Raw genomic sequence first — 24,002 nt, 5'->3', positions numbered from 1 at the left:
AATTTTTAACTGCAATCATTAAAAATCTTAGGTAGAGAAAGAATAGAAGTTAGAATAGCAGAGCAGGGATAGTAAGCTTCTTTGGCATTCCTTAGCTCAAAGAAAGCCCACCTCCTATCTACTAGACTTTTTCTGTTCTTTTTTTCACTGTAAGTGATGAAGGGGAATACATAAATATTAGGATGTGTTTTACGATTGCCAAGATAATCCCTACAAATTTTAGTGTGGTCAAAATAATGAAATTTTAAAATACCATATTCTGTGACCAGACAATAGTACTTTAAACAGTGTGCCCATAGCCAGATCTTAGCTTATGCACATTCATACCCCAAAACACCTTAATGAAATGTAATTCAACTAAGCAAAATCCTTACTAACCTGATTTTCACACTTAAAAATAGATTATATTTTCAACATCAATAAACATTACTAAAATGTTTTGTTTTTTAAGTGAGTGGCCTATTAAAAAGTCTGTAGTTTCAGTGCTTACAGCATCTTTGGTATTACCTCTGGAGGAATACCTCAGGTGAGTAAAAAGTAGTCAAATATAAGTGAAAGACAATCCTTTTAAAAGTATTGTGATTTGTTCAATTGTATGATATATAATTTATTTATTAAATATCTATTTGTATTAGGCATGTCACTCATTTCTGTGTTTTTGCTATTTCATGCAAAGACACAATGAACTTGACCATCAAATCTTTGCACGTAGAAATCCCAGGAGGTTAGTGGGACTGGGATTATAGACTTGAATGTGAGTCATTCATTGGTGAATAATATTCTGTACCAGTAAGAAACACACAAAGGAAGCATTCAGGCAATGATTGAGATTTCCTAGGTGACTCAGAGTTCTTTTAGTGACTCTTGAAGAACAGAGCCCAATACAGGAACATGTGTACCTTCCCCGAGCTTCTTGAATTTCCCCTCTCTTTCCTTTCTACTAACATGCAAAAAATAATATTGTAAAAGTGTTTGGTGATATTTCTTAAATTAAACCAGTGTGGCATCTCCCGACTTGCAGCATCCTGAACCTATATTTGTATGCATGGCCTTTTATGCTTGTGTAGAGTACAGAATTTCTGATGAAGGTTTTGCATGGTTAGAATTCATATCAGCAGCCCTGAGATAAAATAACATGAATCAACCTTAGTAGTTACTGGTTCCCATCTTATTCCTTCTCAGGGCAGCCAGGGACCTAGAGCTAACTTGTTAGTGATAAATCAGATAAATAAATGTGACATTCAAACCGTTAACAAGCATAGCCGATAATAATAATAATGTTTACCATGGGAGAAAATGGAATGGGTAAGAGAGAGGTTTTTGGAAAACAAAAGTGCAAAGGCTTTGGAAAGTCTGAAGTAGTCTCATGATAACATATGTTGTCCCAGTTCAGTCAGGCAGGGCTTGACTGTATTTATAACACAAATTGGGTATATTTCCATGGGGATAACCGAAGAGCAACATTCCCAGAGGCAGTAAGAAAGCTTACCCCTTTTTCTCTCTTCAGATATGCAAACAATTATAGGTTTCTGAAAGGATAATGGGAAAACCTTCACTTTCTTAGAGAAGAAATCATGTATTCTAAACTGTCCATCTTCATCTGCTGCTCCCACCAAAATCAGCTTCCCCTCACAAAGACTCTGAGCTAACATGATCTACATCCACTTTGGGAGACATGCTAAGATTATGGGGTCTAAGCAGTTGCCTTACAAAATAACAATGTATATTTTTTTCTGTTGTGAAGGAATCACATCTTTTTTTTTTTTAATTTTTATTTATTTATTTGAGAGAGTGTGAGAGCAAGAGAGATCACAGAGGGAGAAGGAGAAGCAGGCTCCCTGCTGAGCAGGACCCTGAGATCATGACCTGAGCTGAAGGCAGATGCTGAAAGGACTGGGCCACCCAGGCACCCCAGGAATCACAGCCTTAAAACTAGCTAAACATTGATAGCTCTGGAGGTTAAAAGAATATGCAGCAGTAAATTTAAAGAATTGATAAGTACTTTTACTGAGTATCTACTATGTGTTATATATTATGCACCAACGATGCTTCTTATTTTATCTGCTTGAGCCTTACAACTCTTCTTCAGGGAAGGCACTATCTTCTCCATTTTACAAAGCCAGGAACTCATTCAAAGAGATAGTCACTTGCCCTGGACCAGTCTCTGCAGAGCAAGGGCTCCTAGCCAAGAGGTCTGGTTCTGGCTTTCTCAGCTGGTGTCCTTCAGCGACATCTCAGCAAGTCTGTCGAGTCCTTGCTGTCACCTGCACCTCTTATTTCGTAACACTTCATGGATCCTTGTTTTCCTGCATTTCAGTTTCTTCAGATTCTTTCCTTAGATCTACCTTGATATTTCAGACATTATTTTACTTGCATCAGTCATTACAATGATAAATTATAGTTTGATTTGCTTGATCAGTTTGCTTCATACCATAATATCCATGTTCTAATTCTTAGTCCATATGCCACCTCCCACCCCAAACTCCCATTAGACTGATAAACTGTACAGGTTTGCCACTTAAAACTTAACATCTTTGAGTCAAATTAATTAGAAATAGTTCCATAAGTCACCATAGTTTAAGTATTGTACCACTCTAATTTACATAGTCCTATTGCAAATAAATTACTATCTACTATACCACTGCAAAGAGATTTCTATATTTGCTTATTCTCACTTACAAAGTAGCAAAGGAAGATCATAGTGTAATATATGTGAGATGGAATTTAATTGGTTATATTTGAAACAGTTTTGAAAAGAATATTTTTCTTCTCAGTGAAATCATAGTGCCAGGCTGTATACCAGTGGGTACATGTACTAGAGGGTAAATGCTCATTCTAATGGCTGTTGTGTGAGAACTGCTGGATTCAAGTGTTACTGGGGCTGCAGATTCACATTTCTCAGGGGGAAAAGCATAAAGTAATTAAAACAATTTTAATTACGCTTAGAAAAATATCATACATGGAGATTTTCCTTTTTACTTCTGCCTGTGGAACGTATACTTTATAATGGCTTATGGACCTCTGGAAATGCTTTAGAAAGACTGAAGAATAATCTGTCCCATTGTCTTTCACTTATATTTGACTACTTTTTTACTCACCTGAGGTGTTCCTCCAGAGGTAATACCAAAGATGCTGTAATCACTGAAACTACAGACTTTTTAATAGGCCACTCACTTAAAAAGCTATGTTTGACTGTCCTGTATAATGGGCAGCCTGGTCATCGACCTTAATGCTGTGTTTATCACCAAAGGATACTGATGAAACAAGGGCATATTGAAACATAAATAAAAAAATACATTACTGGTTTTCTCTAAAGGGTTAAATTCACACAAGAGAGGAAACACTATAGTAAATGGTAGCATTTTCCTTCCTATCCAAGATATTAATATTCAAGTTTGGCTTGCATATTGTGGAGCACTCACCTAGGCACGTTTTAAAAATACATTGAGGGGGCGCCTGGGTGGCTCAGTGGTTTGGGTCTCTGCCTTCGGCTCAGGTCATGATCTCAGGGTCCTGGAATCGAGCCCCGCATCGGGCTCTCTGCTCAGTGGGGAGCCTGTTTCTCCCTCTCTCTCTGCCTGCCTCTCTGCCTACTTGTGACCTCTCTCTCTGTCAAATAAATAAATTAAATATTTTAAAAAAATAAATAAAAAAAATAAAAATACATTGAGGGGTGAATGAGATAGTTGTGCATGAAGGTGAAATGTGCTACAATAGACTCAATTAGCACCGTTTATGATTATAGTTTATGTGATGTTGGCATCAGTTCATTAAAAATGTACTGAACTATCAAATCATTTCATACAGGTCATTGAACAGCAATAAAGTGGTATCAGCTCTTCTCCATTATGACTCTGAGCTGGATTTGAACCAGTGACTCATAGGAAATAGGCTATGTCCTACTGTTGTCTATAAAAATGCATTTATAGAGTGGCAGTATATCTATCTATAGCATTTTGTGTCTAATTGCATTCTTTTTTTCTTTGGAATGGATACAGTCTATAAATTGCCTCTCTGCAAAACACACAAATTTTAGGTATTATGAAGTGATTATACATTACGCTTTTGTATTTTATATACTTTATTATTTATACATTCATAATTTTGTTAAACATGAGTAAAAGTGGTCACATGTGACATGATATTGAAAGGTCTTCTGACTATTAAAGCAGAATGAAGATTAGGTGCAGCCAGACATACAGCGCAAATTTACTACTCTCCTATAATTCCATAAGTCATAAATCTCCACCCAACACAGCTGTAAATATTCTCCTATCTCATGGATTACATCACCTAAAAGAACATTTACCAAGAGTCCTAAGCAGCAATCTGTGCTGAAATGCACACTTTTATTTTATTAAAACACGAAAATTTATTGAAGTACCCATGCACATATTTTAGGTCACTTCTGATAGTGACATTGTAGAAATAGTTGTCAAAATAATACTCTAAGCATCTTTCTACTGGGATGTTCTATAACCAGTGAGTGGTAGTAATATCTGAGCCAATGGGCAATAATGACTTCTTTGCAAAAACTACCTTAAAATCATTAAATAAAGAAAATGCCTGTTTCATTCAAAAGAAACTGAATGTTACATTGTCTATGTATTTATTCAGATCTTTGGAACAAATATTTGCATATTTCTGCTTATTTCAAGTTTTTTTTTTTTAACGTTGAAAACTGGTATATTCCTTTTTTGCTTTTCTTGCTATAATTTTCAGCGGTTTACTATTAGTGCCTTTTTTGTCCTTCAGTTGAACAAAACCGTAATTCTTTCTTGTATTTTGCGAGTTAGACATGATACAGTAAATAGCAAGTGCTAAATTTCGTTCCTAGCTTTGTTCCAAGTTTTATCTGTTTTGCTTTTACATTGTATCATGTGTTGAAAGTTGTTTTGATTTTGTGTTCCGCCGCGCCCCTTTTCTCTGGGAGGATTGTTAATCCGCGTGTCCTGTGGTCTTCTTTGTAGTCGCAGCGCCGGGTTACGTTTCACCTCCCCGATGGCTCCCAGGAAAGCTGCAGTGACAGTGGTCTAGGAGACCACGAGCCGGTGGGTAGTGGCACCCTGATCTCACACCCTCTTCCTCTGGTTCAGCCACAGGACGAATTCTACGACCAGGCCTCTCCGGACAAGAGGACCGAAGCAGATGGCAACTCTGACCCCAACTCTGGTGAGTCCCCTTAAAAACTGTGATGGCTTGGAGTTCTGGCTTTTTGTTGTATGCGCTTGAGTTCTAACAGTGATTTGGGGGAGCAAATAAATGGACATTCGGTTGGTTTTGCTGGCTTTCTTGTTGCCATATTCAAAATAAATCAAGACTACTATGTTTGTTGTTTGGTGGAATGATGTTTTCCAGTGAAGACTTAAAAAAAAAAAAAAAAGATAAAATCGTTGATTAAAACAAGTGCAAAGGGATGATTTACTTTTTTTGTCTTTTTAAATTTTGTCTGTTTAAATTTTGGATATGTTTTAACCAGTGCATTGAATGAGTGGAATGAGTGAGATGGAATTAGCCAAGATGTTAATTCTGCACACCTTAGAAATCATTGCCCATTCAGAGTAAGCCCTGTGAGGGTGCTTTTTTCTTTGCCTTTGGAGGAAATTTTGGGCAAGCACTCTACCTCTTCTGGTGATTCTCTCTGTTTTTTTCCACTGACTAATTCACTTTTATTAAAAAGTTCAAAGTCTAATTCAGTAATAATGTCCAGTCCACAGTAATGACCATGATTTCTACTTGATTTGAATTAAAACTGTTTTCCAACTCATTTTGAACCTGCATCACACTGGTCGCCTACAGGGAGAAATGGGGACAGGATGAGTTTCCCCAGTTTTCTAAACTACTTCTTTTCTGCTGCTGTAGACATACATGTGCTTCTGGCAATTCTGTGGTTGAAGTAGAATACCAAGAGGAGGTAAAAAGCTTGTCCTATTGTGAGAATCCAGAATTGGTGTTCTCTGATTTCTAGGATTTTAGAATTTGAATTTTGGAATTTGCCTCTCTTTGTATCCAGGTCTGTGGTCCGGGATATTACATATTACATATTACATATTACTCCTTCCTCTCCCTCAAGCTGGCACCCATTTCTGCATGTATCTTTGATAAATGTCTTTCTTCTCATTGGCATGTATGGTTACATCGGTATCTTCTTTCTGCTGAGGTTTCTCCCTGCTCCAGCCAGTCTTTTAGGAAGAGCTAAGTAAATTGCACACCAGCTCTGATTCTTGATCTTTCTGTCTCGTTCTGTATCTTCGGGTCATAAGGGAAATATAAGTGCATTTTTTTTACTTCACATATCCAGAAGGGCAGGCCATATGCAAAGAGGGGAATTCTCATTACACAACATTTAGGAGAGCTGGCCAACTGTCCTCCTTAGATTTCTTGGTTTTGATTAAACATCATTGAACCTAAGTGGTTCTACTGAATCATCCTTTCCTGGACTTCTGTGAAGAGGTCAGACACGTAAGATAGCTTTTTCTAAACTGATTTCCTGGTTTTCAGCTTCCCCCTCTCCAATTTTAAAACATCTCTTTCGCCATTAAGCTGAAGGTACCAAACTGGTTCTTGGCTTCCTCTTCTGCTTATGGGAATGGTTGGTTTCTCTTGTCTTTGGACTTCGGCTAAGACCAAGACAGAAAGACTCCCATTTTAAGAAAATAGTTTTAGGTCGTGTCTATTCAGTTCTCCAAAGGTGTTTTTTTGTTTTTTTTTTGTTTGTTTGTTTTTTACAGAAGTAAAAGAAAAGAAGGGGGAAAAAGTATACATAAGTATGGTTAACATAAGTTACCTTAAGCCAGAACTTCACCCAAAATATATAGCTATTCCCCCAATGCCATCCTAGACCAGGGAAGTAGCTGAGTGAGCTGCCTAATGGGGGAAGTTAGAAGAGATTCTAAAACAAACAAACAAACAAACAAATAAACATAGGGCCTTTTCAGAATAGCTTCAAGAGGTCCCTGGGGTTTTACCAATCTAGTCACAAGGAAAAAGGGACCCAAGGGATGACACACCCTCGCACACTCCAACATTCAGCCCAATGCAGTGACTTCACCCAGGAGAATCATGGTCAATAAAATGTGTTAAACTGATCCTTGGTGGAGGCAACATCCTTATTCATCATTAAGAAAGAAGGAAAATCGGGAGATAAGGAAAAGAGGCACTGTGAGGGGCCCTGGAGGCCAACTATACTTTCCACATTTAATGGGACTTAAAATTTTAACCTCCTCTGTAAATGTCTAGAACAGAATTAATTAGAATAGCCTAGAAATATTAAGAGATTCATAACCAAATGGTAATTCATATTAGGATAGTATTATGATATATTATCTTAAAATTCCATAGTCGCATTTTTGTAATTAACTTTGAGGAATTTGTGAAGTGAGGTATAGCATAATTGAAGCAGTAATCTTCAATAGTAATAATCTTGCTATTCAGATCTAGATTGTATCCTTTGTCTTCATTGGGGCTTTCTGTCTGTGGTGTGATAATTCTTGAGGAGCCAAGATTTTAAAGTAACCATGCTATCCTCATAGAAATCATGAATGTTAGTATTATCTGTACAGTTATTAAGTATTCAATTTGTATGGATTCCTATTTTTATAGGAATATTTTAAAAATATTATGCTTCTCAATTAAAAAAAAAAAACCTTTGAAGATTAGTAGTAATTCCATAGTAACTCTTTTCGTTATACTTTTTAAAAAAATATTATTTATTTATTTATTTGACAGACAGAGATCACAAGTAGGCAGAGCGGCAGGCAGAGAGAGAGGAGGAAGCAGGCTCCCTACTGAGCAAAGAGCCTGATGCGGGGGCTTGATCCCAGGATCCTGGGATCATGACCTGAGCCAAAGGCAGAGGCTTTAACCCACTGAACCACCCAGGCACCCCTTTTCATTATCCTTTTTAAAGAAAAACTAATAAAAGAAGTATCTTCTGGAGGAGTTTTTGGAAATATTAGGCTTTCTTCTGTACACAAACACACACACACAGTGACATTTAGCTACAATATTCTTCTTTACTTCCAAGTTTATACTTCTAGGTTGTTGACATCATAAATTTTATATTCTATCAAACACATGAATTTTGAAAAAAAATTAGGAAAGTATGAAGGCTTTTACATGCAATCTCAAAAATAAAGTTTGTAAATTATGTTATAATTGATGGTTTTTGTAAATAATACCATGTAAAATCTACAGTAGTCTTTATTGTATCAGATGTGACTCATGCCAATAATTTAGATGTGCTGGACATACAACTTTCTTTTTTTCTTTCATTTAGAAAAAGACTTGAATTCCCATTTTACTAGTGTGATGGAAACTTCACTTTTCTCCCCCCTCAATTTCACATTGTCTATGTCATGCCAAAAAGAATTGAAACATTCTGGTCCCTTGGTCATCTGCGCACTTACATGTCCACGGAGATGCCCCTTGTTTCACTGGAGCCTCACGTGTCTCAGATTATATTGCCTTCATCCCAGCCCTCCTGGCCCTTTCGTAACTACTCCTAATCCCTTCAGACCACTGGTGGGCAAAGGAGTTTGTGCATGGCTATGGTGCCTAGATGCTTGGTGAGTTTATCACTCCAGGATCTTCCTGCTTCCCTGGACTCTGCCGTGGAATCTAGCCTCAGGACTCTGTAATCCCAAGCCGCTGGGTTTCTCTGAGTTCTGCCCAACAAGCACCATGTAGTCTCTACCTCTCTTTCTTTCTTTCATCCCTTTCCTTTCCAGCAGGACTGCATAAATGCTTTTAATGTCTGGGGTTGGAGATCCCCACTGCATCTCTTGATAGATTTCCACAAAGACATAATCCCTCCAACATTTTTTTTTTTCTCTAGTAGCAATTGAAAAAAAAAAATCTGTGTAGTAGGTTCAGAACTTTGAAAAATAACAGAATGCTTTTTAACCATTCTCTATCCTGTCTCATCCTCATATATGCAATGATTATAAAGCCAGTACCTGTTTGAAAAGGCTGGGGTAGGTAAAGGGATATATACAAGTAGAAAAAAATATATATATATGTATTTATATATAAATATATATTTTAACACTCCAAAATTATTTTCATAAATATATAAAATTATATTTGTGTTTATTGCTAAAATAATTACAGAGCATGCTATTAAATTATACAGTGAGTGGATATAAAAGTAATAAACAAAAGAAATTATTTCTTTTTAATGAAGTAGTTTTAAAAATCTTATGATGAAGAACTTCAACCCACTAGTCATTGATTACTACATGAAATCAAGTTCACACAGGAAATCCAAGACACACACTTGCTTGGTATATTAATTTATAAAATGAACTGGTGCCCTAGGAACTTCCAGTGGTGACCAGCAAGTTTGTTTCTTTTTTCAGTATCATAAAAATTTTTAAGAAAATTGTGGATATATGAGTATGTGTTGCATTTTAAATGATATTAATAATAACTTATTTTGTTAGATGTGATAATGATATTATAGCTTTATTAAGAGAAAATCCTTTATTGGTAGGGATGGATCGTGGAGAATTTATAGAAGAAACAAAATAATGTCTAGAATTTGTTTTAATGATACCCAAACAAAATACTACTAATGATGATGACAGTGATGGGAATAAATTAAACAATGAAATGTTAGTGGTTGTTGAGGTTGGATAATGGATGTATAGAGTCTTATTATACTGTTGTTTCCTAATTTTATACTGTTTTAAAATTCTCAAAATGCAAAGTTTATTTTAAGTATATAGTGGGAGACTGATATAAAACTGAGAATCAATGTATGAAATATCCATGTTCTTCCTTTTTCTATTAATTGTTTTGAACCAAAGATATGGTTTATTGTACGAAAGTATAGCCAGATGGTTATGTATACATTGAAGTGTATTTCAAATGGTGAAATTGCAATTAAACAGAGATTTTTCAGTAATTACATTTGTATTTAGAAGACTAGAATGTAAATTGGTATTTTCCTCCAATTAAGATCTTTTGAGTGAAATAGAGTCTTTGAAAAGTCCTTTTTGGAATTTAGCAATAAAATCATTAAGCAGAAACTTCAGCCCTTCTCTGTATGACACCAGGGGAATTTAAGGACAGGGCATGAGGAGTATCCTTCGGCAACCAAGTAGATAGTGTCTCTGTGTTCTAGGCACATCTGAGTCTTAGAGCATCCTTAGTCAGCTGCACCGCAAATAACACGTGCAAAATGCCTTGCACTGAGTTTTGTCACCTTTTCTGCATATCAAGACTTGGACTATTCTTGAATAGCAGATAAATCATATTTCTTTAAGAAGTTAGCTCGTTAATGTGATCATACACTTCATGTATAATTCAATAAAATCATTACATCTAAGAACATACTAAGGGGATTTTCAGTAGGAGTTTTCTATTTTTAATAACTGTAACTAGACTGATGAAAGACTTTCCCCAACTTAAAAGCAAACAAAAACAATTATGTGATCAGATCAGGAACAGCTTATTACCACTAATTCAGAATTAAGGCTTAATCTTGTCCCATTGAGAATCATGAATAGAGTTATTTTTATATCTGGCATTTTTTTAAAATGTCATTTTAAAGGATTTTCTGCTGTTTAATCATGTGCAAAATTGCAGATTGTATTTACTTTATTAAAGCCCTATCTATTCCTATGCTTCTGCCTCTACCTGGACTTTATGTGAATCAGTTGGCAAACTTCTCACTAAGGATAATTTTGATACCTGAGGATATGGATGTGTATTTATTCAGGTGTACGTATGAGTCAGGAATGCTAGTAAATGTTTTAATATACTGTTTATGATTCCACACAATAATACAAGTTAGACAGTATTCTAAGTCACCTGAATTTCAGAAAATGACAGTTATCTTTCTGAAACTACTTAACAGATAGCTGAGGCAAAATAGGAACTTAAGAGTACCTGACTCCACAGCAATACTCTTACTATTTAGAGAAGCACCTTCACTGTCCATATGTTTTGTGGCAGTGTCATCACTGGCACTGACGTGTGAATTCCAAGACCCGTTATATGTTGTGTGTGTGTGTGTGTGTGTGTGTGTGTGTGTGTGTGTGTGCATATGTATATGTATACAGATAGATATTATTTCCAGCTGCCCCAAGCAGCTTCTTCTGGTGTGCCTGGGTGGCTCAGTAGGATGTCTGACTCGATTTCCTCTCAGGTCTTGATCTCATGCATTGTGAAATCGAGACCCACATCAGGCTCTGTCCTGGGTTGGAGGCTGCTTAAGATTCTCTCTCTCCCTCTGCCCCTCCCCTGCCCCCCTCCACATATAAATTGCTCCTTCTCAGGCTGTTGGAGAAAACTCTGTATGCTTCTGGATGGACTTTAGGATCTGGTTCACGTGGAAGTGGGCTCACCTTTCAGCTCTCATAGCGGAGTTCTTGTCAACACTAATCTTATTTTTTTTAAAGAAAATTTGAGAAATTGAATTTTAAGAAGATGAGTTGGTTGAACGGTCTGCTAGTAAGAGGAACAATTTGGGAAAGATCTGCTCCTGCAGTTTTTTGTTTGTTTGTTTGGTTTGGTTTGGTTTTTGGCCTTAGGTTACTGGCAATTGTGTCCTTAGTTCAACCCTGCAGACCATACCATATAAAGTATTTTTATACAGAGGCATTAAAAGGGAAGGCGTTGCTTATAGTTACATAGTTTGTGAGTCAAGAATAAAACTCATATATACCACCTCTTGCTTAGTGCTCTTTTCAGTGGAATAAATTTTCCTTTTTATTACCATTGTACCTTTTCTTATTTTTTTTTACATTTTTTCCTCAAAGAAAACCTGTATGATATTTTTGATTAACAATTGTCTCTCCCGTTATCAGTAAGAACTGTTTGCTCACCTTTCTGTTCTCTGTGCATGACAGCACCTGGCATAGAGTAGGCCAGCAACATGTATTTGTGACTGAATGAATAAATCAATATTTCAAAAACTCATGAAGCACAATCAGATGAATTAAAAGTGTTCTATCAAGATAACAATGGATGAACAATCAAACAAAATCTACTGAGAAGTACACCATGTTAACTGTAGCTATCTTCAGTTTGAAACATTGATTTCACCTTTTTAATTGTCTATATTCCCACAATTTTAATAACAAATTCAAAATTATATTTTCATTTGGTGATGAGGTGATATAAATGGAAAGCACCTGATATAGAGCTGGGAAAAAATCATTCTTAATATTATAAAATTTGCATTAAAATATTCTTTCTGTCAGTTGTGCATGCTAAGAAATACTGAGAATTTAAAATATTTGGTCATGAGAGACAGACTGTCGTTTTGGGAAGAAAAAAAACCTAATTAAATAAAAAGGACTTCAATAAATTCAGAAAAAATATATAAATCCAAGTTTCAATTGTAAGAATTTGTGCTAATACTAACCTGCAGCAAAAACAAACAAACAAAAAAACAATCATTAACCATAGTATGCTTTGAAAATTAAACATGGGCACCTGGGTGGCTCAGTGTGTTAAAGCCCCTGCCTTCGGCTCAGGTCATGATCCCAGAGTCCTGGGTTCGAGTCCCACATCGGGCTCTCTGCTCTGTGGGGAGCCTGCTTTCTCAAACTCTCTCTTTGTCTGCCTTCCTCTCTGCCTACTTGTGATCTCTGTCTGTCAAATAAATAAAATCTTAAAAAAAAAAAAGAAAATTAAACATGAGTTTGATTTTTTGGCACAGTATAGTATTAAATAATACAGACTCAACGAAAATTATTCAGAAATTTTATATTGTCACCTGCTGTGTTCATTTCCCCGTGGGATTTTCATAATCAGTTCATGGTGATCCTACAGTAGTGGACCCTGAGTTGGTGAATGCAGAGTTCTTTAAAGAATAGTATAGAGAAAGACAAATCAATCCTACTGTGATTTCAGTTTAAACGGGTAAGAAGGTGCCAAAAACCCAGCAACTAAAATAATAATAATAATAATAATTTGATTACCCTTTTTATCCTAGGAGAGTTTGATTTTCTTCTTTACTAAGCATATTTTTGTAAATCTAACTTCAAAACTTATCTATTGTTATCTATTTTTACCTCAAAATCAGAGAAGGCGGAAGTTTTCTGGAATGCAATCATCTAGATTATAAAGCAAATACGTATCTCCCCATCTCCCCTCTATCTACTTTCCATCTATGTTCTGTTGCTAATTATAATACTTAGTGCCTTTTAAGAGCACACATTCATAATCTCACACTACCTTTAAGTCAGGAGTCTGAACAAGGTTTGTCTGTGTTCTCTGTGCAGGGTCTCAAAGCTGGCAATCGAGGTGTCAGCTAGGTTGCATTCTCATCTGCAGGCAAACTGTGGAAGAATTTACTAAGATTTTTCATACTATTAACAGAATTTTTTTTTAGTTTTTTAATTTATTATTTATTTGAGAGAGAGAGAGAGTGAATGAGAGAGAGAGCATGAGAAGGTGGGTAGGGGCAGAAGGAGAAGCAGACTCCCCACCGAGCAGGGAGCCTGATTTGGGCTTGATCCAGGAACCCTGTGATCATGATCTGAGCCGAAGGCAGGTGCTCAACAGACTGAGCCACCCAGGCATCCCCTGTTAGCAGAATTTATTTCCTTGCATTGGTAGGATTGAGCACCCCAGCATCTTTCTGGTCATCAGCTGGAGACTGCTCACAGCATCTAGAGGCCACATTCAGCTTTTAGCTACACATGCCTCCCAACGTATCCACTTCTTTAAAGTCATTTAGAGAGACAGAGTCTCTCTCTAAACTCTAGTGAGTTTGTAGCAGCATAACGTTTTATAGAACCTAATCACGAAAGTGACATCTCTCACCATTGCCATATTCTGTTGGTTAGAAGCAAGCTTCAGGTCCTGTCCACACTCAAGGGAAGGAGATACACATAGTTGTGAATACCAGGAGGTGGGAACTATGAGGGTCACCCTAAAGCATCTCTGCCACAATCTATATAAGTCTTAGCTATCTTGATATAACTTCGTATTCAGGAGTTTTTGCTTAAGACTCTTTATTCACTTGACTTTTCCATGATTTACTTTTATCCATGATTTTCCATGATTTTTTATCCATGATTTTCCATGATTTATTCATTTATCTATTTATTCTGTAGATACTCACAATGAGGCTACTGTGGTGCCAAGTACTATGCTAGGTTCTAGGAATAGACGTTAAAACTAAGACTTCCTAAACTTTCAAAAACTCTGCTACCAAACTGGGAAAGCAAGAGTTTTTTTTGTTTTTGTTTTTTTAAATTTATTTTTATTAGCGAGACAGAGTTCACAAGTAGGCAGAGAGGCAGGAAGGGAAGCAGGCTTCCTGCTGAGCAGAGAGCCTGCTGCGGGGCTCGATCCCAGGACCCTGAGATCATGACCTGAGCTGAAGGCAGAGGCTTAACCCACTGAGCCACCCCGGCACCCCAAAAGCAAGAGTTCTTAATCTAGAGTTCCTCAGTCAGAGAAGGAGAAGAAGCTTATGAGTAGATTTTGGGGAATCTATGAAGTTCCAGAAATTGTTTTGCAATTTTCTTTTCTATAAGGGGTGTGATATGAGCATTTTATAGACTGTAAGAGGAAGATAGAAGAAGAAGAAAAGGAAAAGAAACACTGATTTTTTAGAAGATACTGGATACCAGTAACATTAGTGAGCTATGATAAATGCTAATGGTAAGTGTATAAAAAAGTGGGTTTTAGGATTGAATAAGTCTTAAGTAATAAAGATTCTTTTGGTAAAAATGATACTTTATTATTTTTTAAAATTTCATTTTAGATGCTGTGTACCTTTTTTTTTTTTTTTTTTTTTAATCTTAGAGCGAGCGAGACAGAAAGTATGCACATGTGCAGAACAGGGAGGAGGAGCAGAAGGAGAGGGAGAGAGAATTTTAAGCAGATTCCATGCCGAGCATGAAGCCCCATATGGGGCTCAGTCACAGGACCCTGAGATAGGAGCTGAGCCAAAACCAGGAGTTGGACACTCAACCAGCTCCACCACCCAGGAGCCCAGACAAAGTGATACTTTCAAGAAGTGACATTGGATGAAAAGAAATTGTCTAAGTAAATAAAATGTTTGTGCATGGTGGTGTGTGCATGTGTGCTAACAGTCGCATGAGTTGGGGTTTCTTGGTGTTATGAAAGGTCATGATGCTATGAAAGGTTCATGCTTGGGCAAGCAGTGAATACTTCATTATCTTTAGAGCACATGCAAATGTGATTAGCTCTACTACTTGGGCTTAGATTCCTAACCTCAAAAATGGGAATATTAATAATCTTTAAAAATATGGTCATAAAAATTATGGTTATTTGATAAAGCTATTCATCCCAGCACAGAACCTGAAACATAGTAGATACTCAATAAATGGTTGATATTACATTATTCAAGTATGTGACAATAAATGAAACTGGATTGAGAAATAAGTTGGGACCAAATTTTGAAGGATAGGATAGAGCAGATAAAAAAAAAAAAGACAGAATTTTGAGGGTCTTTTCAAGATTTTGGTTTGTGAGACATTGGAGAATTGTGCATTTAAATAAATTAGAAAACATAAGAGAAAAACTCAGATTAGGAATTAATAATTTTTTCTTTAATTTTAAACGTTGAGGTGCTGGACAAGATAATCTAGGAAGTAGGAATACAATTCTGCAGTGGACATTGTAAACTAATAAAATAGAAGGTGAATGAAATTCTTTGAGCAAATGAGATAATTATGAGGAGAGAGAGGAAACCCAACAAGAAATCATGACAAACCTTAACGTTCAAGGCAGGCAAAAGTGAAGGTGGAGTGGAGTAAAGATATTCGAAAGCCTGGGGAGATTTGAGTCCATGCATAGTTAATGACTTTTTTGGGGAAGCAATGCAGAATTGTTATTAAGAACAAAGACTGTGGGGGCTCCTGGGTGGCTCAGTGGGTTAAACCTCTGCCTTCAGCTCAGGTCATGATCCCAGGGTCCTGGGATAGAGCCCCGCATCAGCCTCTCTGCTCAGCGGGGAGCCTGCTTCCTCCCCTCTCTCTCTCTGCCTGCCTCTCTGCCTACTTATGATCTGCATCTGTCAAATAAGTAAATAAAATCTTAAACAAACAAGCAAACAAAAAAGAACAAAGACTGTGGAATCAAAATAATCTATGACCTAACTCACTGACTTTGCAGCCACAGGGCTATTGGCACTTAACACGGGCTCAGTTTATAGGTATCATTATATTTTTTTGCTGCTGTTATTATCAGTAGGTAGTAAAAAAAAAGTGTAGGACGAAACATGTATCTGATTATTTAGCAAAGTTTCCTATCAAGTTTTTAAAATTACCATAGTGAATTTTGAAATGTAAAATTATTACACATTTGAAGACAGAAATAAAATTCTAAAAAAACCCCACATTAGTTTCAAATTGTAAAATTTTATACTTTAAATTCTTGTCATTTTACTTTTTCATATGATAATATCTGATAATCTCTGATCTCAAAACATCACTATTTGCTAAAGACTGATAAAAATTATAAAGCATATTTATGTTCTGATATCTGCACTGTTTTACTTTAAACTACTTAAGTTCACTTAATTATTTTAAAGTATTTACTATTAATTACTCACAATATATTTTCTTTTTTATTACCTTTTTTTATAGAAAGGTACAGTGAAATGACTTTTTAAAATATTACCTAACATGTAGTTAAAAGATGGCTGTAAAATAGGCAAGGGCACAAGCTTTCTCTGCTGGAAAGTTTTAGATCTCATCAATTTAAAGTATGACTTTAAATCCCCAAAATAATTAGCTTTGAGGACTCATTTATTATAAATACTTAAAAGGTTTTAGTAATACTCTCTTGTATTTGAGTTCATTAAACCAGGTCACAAAGTGTTTAGTATGATAATAGAAAAAAATCTGTAGTAACAATATGCCTCCTAGTGTAAAGTCAGGGTAATGTCAACTTTCATTGGTGTGGGGATGGAATCCATTTGCATAGCTGTATGCTGTCATGTGCTTCATTCTTTTTTTTTTTTTTTAAGATTTTATTTATTTATTTGACAGAGAGAGATCACAAGTAGGCAGAGAGGCAGGCAGAGAGAGAGGAGGAAGCAGGCTCCCTGCGGAGCAGAGAGCCCGATGCGGGGCTCGATCCCAGGACCCTGAGATCATGACCTGAGCCGAAGGCAGCGACCCAATCCACCCAGGCGCCCCCATGTGCTTCATTCTTTAAGGATCCATAAGAAGAAATACTGTACTTAATACCAGTCATGTGGTATGCCTTATAGGTGAAATGACTATTGTATGTCTGTGTTTATAATAATTTGAGAGTAGTAGAAGTGATAGATAAATAGATAAGCAAATCAATAGTCATATCTAAAAATAAGAAGTTACTGATTTCAGTAACTCTTAAAAGCATAAAATTAAGTTTTTTTAAGCTCAAAATAAAACTATTGCACAGGAAAACTTGGAAATAATTACGAATTATAAAGGACATATACTCATAAAATCAGAATAATATCTTATTCTATCTTAATGTATAAAAATAAATAAAGAAAAATGAAGTTTTAAAGCAATTTGAAATTTTTGACGAACTTATGTTTGTCTGAAATGTCCCCAATTTACCTTAACACTATTGACACACATTTTTCCAATGGAATTATTCTGATTAGTGTGACTAACAAATACATAAAGGCCCAAATTTTAATAACCTTAACCCTAAAGTAAGTTTGCCAAATAAAATATAGGATGACCAGTTAAATTTGAATTTCATATAAACAATGACGTTAGGGGTCTATGTATGTCTGAAATATAGCAAATATTGTAATGTACCTTGTAATATTGAGGACTTACATAGACTAAAAGAATATTTATTGTTTATCTAATGTTCAAATTTATTTTTTAATTTTTTTTCTCAATCTGGTGACTTTACCATAATGATACACTGTTTTAATAAAATGGCATTGAATGAATTAAATCATAAAATTCAAATATTTTGAGGAAATCTATCCCTGCTGTATATTTAATTGTAAGTAAAATTTAGTGTAGTGACTAGTTGACTTCACATTAGAATTAGACATTAACACTGCCCCATGAAAAACATTTCTTTTTTTTATTCCTAAGATTTTATTTATTTATTTGACAGACAGAGATCACAAGTAGGCAGAGAGGCAGGCAGAGAGAGGAAGGGAAGCAGGATCCCTGCTGAGCAGAGAGCCTGATGTGGGGCTCGATCTCAGGACTCTGAGATCATGACCTAAGTCTAAGGCAGAGGCTTAACTCACTGAGCCACCCAGGTGCCCAAAACATTTCTTTACTTAAAAAAAAAAAAAAAAAAAGACACATCAGTTTCTGGTATAGTTATTTCTGTATCCAGAAAATCATATCTCAACATTAGAAGTTCAGCTTGTACTTATTATATTCAACACTATAAATGTATTGTTCAGTCATTGAATGATGATTTCTCTGTTATTCTTTTACTGTTGTTGCAAACAGAAATTCTGGTTAAACTTTTTTTTTCATTTTTTTTTAATTTCTTTATTTTCAGCATAACAGTGTTCATTGTTTTTGCACCACACCCAGTGCTCCATGCAGTACGTGCCCTCCCTATTACCCACCACCTGGTTCCTCAACCTCCCACCCCACCCCCCGCCCCTTCAAAACCCTCTGGTTGTTTTTCAGAGTCCATAGTCTCTCATGGTTCATCTCCCCTTCCAGTTTCCCTCAACTCCCTCTCCTCTCCATCTCCCCATGTCCACCGTGTTCTTTGTTATGCTCCACAAATAAGTGAGACCATATGATACTTGACTTTCTCTGCTTGACTTAGTTCACTCAGCATAATCTCTTCCAGTCCCGTCCATGTTGCTACAAAAGTTGGGAGCCATCTGTACCCCAATGTTTATTGCAGCAATGGCCACGGTCGCCAAACTGTGGAAAGAACCAAGATGCCCTTCAACAGACAAATGGATAAGGAAGATGTGGTACATATACACAATGGAGTATTATGCCTCCATCAGAAAGGATGAATACCCAACTTTTGTAGCAACATGGACGGGACTGTTTAAACTTTTTAATTCTTTTTTTTTTTTTTTTGGTTTGATGTTTCTTTTGATACATCAGATTTTAGAATTCTTTATGTTTTCATTGACTTTCACATGCCTTTTTTTTTTTTTTTTTTTTTTTTTTCTGTCAGTTTCTGATCTATAGATTCTAGGATCTCACCACTTCCAAGAGAGAACCTTTGGAGTTCTCTCCAACATAGGAGGAGGAGGTAGAAATAGAGGGAGAAGGAGAGGGACAGTTTGTTTCTCGGAGAAATTTGTTTCTGGAATTTTAAGGCTTTGTTTATATATCCTAGAAAATATATCCATCTAGAAAACACAAAATACTTCCCAAAGACCTCAAAAGAAAGACACTGAGAGAAAATTGTGTACTGGTTAATTGCTGTGGAGCTAGACAGACTGAGCACAAGCAGGCCTCTTCCATTTGCCAGCCAGAAGACCTTGGCAGGTTACTCTGCCCCAGTGACATCTGTCACCTGGGATGAGCACCAGACTACTTCCTGATAGACTTACTGTACAGACTGCAATGGGTTAATCATGTAACTCACTTAAAATGTAGCTTCATAGTAAGTTTTCAATTATGTTAGCTGTCAGTGTAAGAATTAGAGTCAAACTTAAACATTTATGTAAGCAAACTCTTTGGCTTCAACTTTGTCCTCACAACTAATACACAAGAAAAGGAACATGAGACCCATCTTCCCTAAATTCCAATTTCATGCTGACCAGTTGAGGAAAGATAGGTATTGGTTTTTTAGTGTATCTCGAATTATCAATATAATATCAATCAATATAATTATCAATATAATTTGGTCTTAGCTTTGCATTTTCACATATATAGAAAATTTTGTGTTTAAAAATTGTGATTTAGCACCAGTTTGAAATGTTAAATAGATTTAATAAAAAAGAGAGAAGGAGAGTGAGAGAGAGAGCTTTGAATAATAACGTGGAGGGAATCTGGTATTTCTGATCATCAACCCAAACATCTATAAATAGATTAACTGGTAAACACTTAGTTATATATGAGGAATATTAATGAAAATCTTATGATATTCCAGAATCCTTATCTTTACTTGAATTTTGGACCTTTACAGATTTATTCTTTTTTTTTTTTTTTTTAAGATTTTATTCATTCACTTGACAGAGAAAAATCACAAGTAGGCAGAGAGGCAGGCAGAGAGAAAGGAAGGGAAGCAGGCTCCCTGCTGAGCAGAGAGCCCGATGCGGGACTCGATCCCAGGACCCTGAGATCATGACCTGAGCCAAAGGCAGCGGCCCAACCCACTGAGCCACCCAGGCGCCCCTACAGATTTATTCTTAATTGGCCAGAAATCTCTTTATTTCTTTGCAATTAGTAATAAGCTAACTCACAGTCAGATATGCGAACTGGGAGTATACTGTACTTTGGACAAGTTTGCCATTTAATCTCTGCAAATCAACAGTGCAGTTAAAAATAACACAATAACAATTTCAGTTTAAATGCTCATTGGAAGGAAGGAATTAAACCATAAACTTCCTAAAGTGCAGGCACTGGTTTCACTGATATTTTTTCCCATGTTTTTGTGTTTTGATAAGAACAGCTATTTTATCATTTCTCAGTATTCAGATGAAAAACCTTTCCACACTGGCATAAAATAAGAAAACTTGAACTGGTTTTTAAAATATTCCATGAAAGAAAGAAGAAATTACTTTAGTTAAAGAAGAGTGTACATTATATTGTATTTTTTTTAAAATGCTAAGCACTCTGTGAGAATTATGAATCTGTATCTCGGGGCCAAGAGTAGAAGGAAGGGCCCCACAAAACAACACATTGAGTCTTAGGGAAGGTGCCGTCCTATCATAGGAAGAGTGGTGCCTCACTGGAATATTTTCTCAAGGCCTCTGTTTATTTGGGAAATGTATTTTTTAAAAGATGAAAAAGAGGTTCTTCATTCAGAAGAGGATGTTAAGTTCTGATTTAAGCTTCTTAAGAAATAGCTATAGAATATCTAACAGTAACTCCTTAGTAATCTCTCTCCTAAGTCAGAACTATTGTGCGGCAGATGATGTTTTAAAATAAGAAGTGCAGGTATTTTGAGCCAGAAATACCAATACTCCACATGCACTAAAGTCTTGACATAAGCGACAAGCAGCATAAGAGGGAAGAGAAATTGGTCTATAGTCTATCAATTTTACATGATGCTAGCACAGTTGGAAGGCTTTTTAGTGCTTTAGTTTGTTTGTTGTTCAAAAAAGGTATCGAGTGGAAAGGTATTTTATGATCTTCAGGGCTCTAGGAACATGTGCTTTGGAATAAGGAAAATTGAGGTTGACACTCACCCTTTCTTCCTAGTGATGCTGTGAAGTCTCAGTGTCTCTCTCTTTCTCTCTCCCCTTCCTCTTTTTCCGTCTCATTCTCTTGCCCTTTACCTTCTCTTGTTCTTTCAGTCTTGCTCTCTTGCTCTCTGTCTCTTAAGATACCAATGTAACTATTAAAGTATTAGAAATAATTTAAGCCAAGTGTCCTGAATAAGGTCTGGCATATATAATAAGAGCTCAAAAATGTCAGTAATATTGTTAATAAGTGAGAAATGCTCTCTGTCTTCACACCTAGTCGTAACAATATGATGTTTCTAATCAAATTTGAGTTAATAAACTGAAGAGATAATTTGAGTGAATAAATGAGGAAAAACCTGTGGGATATTTCCATGAATCATGTGTTGTGTGCCAGCATTTTTATGAACACAGGGAACTGTATTTTGACTGTTCAGACGTTTTTATCTACTTCATAGTTTTCAAGAAGAATTATTATTTTTTCAAATATAAAATCAGAGGAAAGGAAATATGCAAAATTTTGATATCTTAGGTGGTTACTGCATAGTTTTAAAATTCTCAAACGGTCAACTATTCAAAAATAGTCTGCCAAATGTATATGGAAAGTATACATTTTCTTTTTTTTTTAAGATTTTATTTATTTATTTATATCAGCGAGAGAGAGAGAGAGAGAGAACAAGCAGGCATTGTGGCAGGCAGAGTCAGAGAGAGAAGCAGGCTCCCTGCTGAGCAAGGAGCCCGATGTAGGACTCCATCCCAGGCCCTGGGATCATGACCTGAGCGGAAGGCAGCAGCTTAACTGACTGAGCCACCCAGGCATCCCAAGTATACATTTTCATAAAGAGTTTTTTAACTGAAAACCCACTCTGTCTTCTTTCATTTTGATCTTCACACAATAAAAATACACAAGTTACTGATTTAGGTCTCACTAGTAGATATTTGAGTTAGTAGTAGTAACTGATAGTGAAATAAAATTTCTGTGGAGGAGATAAGGACAAAATAAAACATGCTTTTATGATATATATTTTTATGTTAACGAAAATGATATATTGGTAATAATTTATGTAATATACTAAAAATGCTATAGATACAGAAATCAAATTTTCTATTTCATTTGGAGTGTGTTTCTATTTTCCTTCTATCTTCAAATTGCTTATTTATTTGGACCCCTAATGAATTGGGGGCAGGCATTCTGATTCATTGTTAGAAAGCCTGATACATGGCATGGATTTTCTTCTTTTCCCTGAATTGTATGAGCACCTGGAATAGTGTTTCCTTTCTCCATAGCTAAGTATTCCCTTCCTCTTTGATATTAGATACAATGTGATCACACACTTGCAACATTTCTGACACACACCCAGAGATCTCACTTAGTACACACAACACCAAGTTGGAGGTCTCCATGGAGGGAAAAGTAAAGCCAGACCTTGAGAGGTCTATTAGTAAATTCCTTTGCTACTGTTTAAGGATATAGTCTATAGAGATGATCTTCTCTCTGTTTTCCTTACTGGCAGTTACATTTTTCCTCCTCTCGCAATTCAAGATGCTAATTTTGCCCTACAACATTTTAACCTATTTCCCACTATTTTAGGAACTGTTACTTCCTTTCTTGTCCTACGGTGACGTGAAGGTCAAATGGAGCAGCATGCCTAAAGAGTCCCTAGGTTTGATTCTGGGCCTGAGTGTAGCTTAGGGTATCTCCTGCATGCATGGAGCAGTTTGACAGAACTTTCTTCTATTAGCCTTTAGGGTGAGGTTCAAACTCTGTCTATTCCCTTCGCCTCTTTCCTAGCACTATTAGTTTGGGGAATTTGAGGTTTGAGTGAACAATGTGACTTGTCCTCTTATTGCAAGCAGCTGGAACAAAACGTTAACTATAATGCTGCGTCTTTGTGCTAGTAAAGCAAAATGAAGGGCCTTTTTAAATATTAAAATTGTTAAAATTGTTTTCCCCCCTCCAATGTTTATTCAGAAGAAATGTGTAAGATCGTAAATATGTGAGACTTTGTAATTATTAAAAAGTCAGTATGGTGTCCTTGAAGTTTTAGACTTTAGCTTGGTTTCCCCAGGCAGTAAGAGCAGCTTATGGAAATTACACAATAAATTAAAAGTTTAATCTTAAACTTAATGATACTTTGTAAACTCTATAATCAGTTATCATGGACATCTAACTTGTCATTTTGCTGAAATTTTTTATTAGCTCTTATCTATCTTTGTTTTGAAGGACAAATATACCACAAAGTATCACAAAATATGCAATACCCTCTGATCCAGATTGTTCCCAAAGAAGCAAATTTCTTCCCTTTACACCTTATTCATTGGTTTTTCTTTTGTTCAAACATTTTTCATTTATTTCAAAAATTATTTATTATAAAAATTTCATTTTTTATTTATTCACACAGTTGCTAGATTTTTACTCAATATCTATTTCTGTTGCAGGATGTTTGAAGAAGCACATTTTAAAAATGTGCTATAGTTTATTTGCTTTTGTTGACTTGAGTGATGCCCATTTTATTCACACTTTCTATGAAAAAGAATTATGTATAAAATATGTAGTCACATAATAATTAAATAAATTATGAAACACTCTTAAACCTGAAGATTTCCCCAGTCATTTTAATTATGAGTAGGTGAATATCAAGAAATCTTGCTATCCAATATCTGGGTCACCATTACAATGAAAGCAGAAGGAAGACCTTTTGCTTCAGCCTCT

At 35.9% G+C, this 24,002-nt stretch overlaps 1 protein-coding gene across 5 annotated transcripts in view; it reads left to right on the top strand.

Moving 5' to 3' along the window:
• Positions 1-24,002, top strand: part of PCDH9 (protocadherin 9) — a 924,405-nt gene that overhangs the window by 600,221 nt on the left and 300,182 nt on the right. For 3 of the 5 annotated variants that reach the window (XM_045977982.1, XM_045977981.1, XM_045977980.1), the window contains one exon: positions 4,971-5,172. In XM_045977982.1, coding sequence (XP_045833938.1) covers positions 4,971-5,172 — 202 coding nt within the window. The remainder of the gene's footprint in view (positions 1-4,970; positions 5,173-24,002) is intronic. The other 2 variants (XM_045977985.1, XM_045977983.1) reach the window with 1 other exon arrangement.

Source organism: Meles meles, chromosome 14 (assembly GCF_922984935.1).
Source record: "Meles meles chromosome 14, mMelMel3.1 paternal haplotype, whole genome shotgun sequence".
Classification (NCBI taxonomy): Eukaryota; Metazoa; Chordata; class Mammalia; order Carnivora; family Mustelidae; genus Meles; species Meles meles.
Note: the sequence above shows the minus strand (reverse complement) of the source record. Positions and strands in the feature narration are given on the sequence as shown.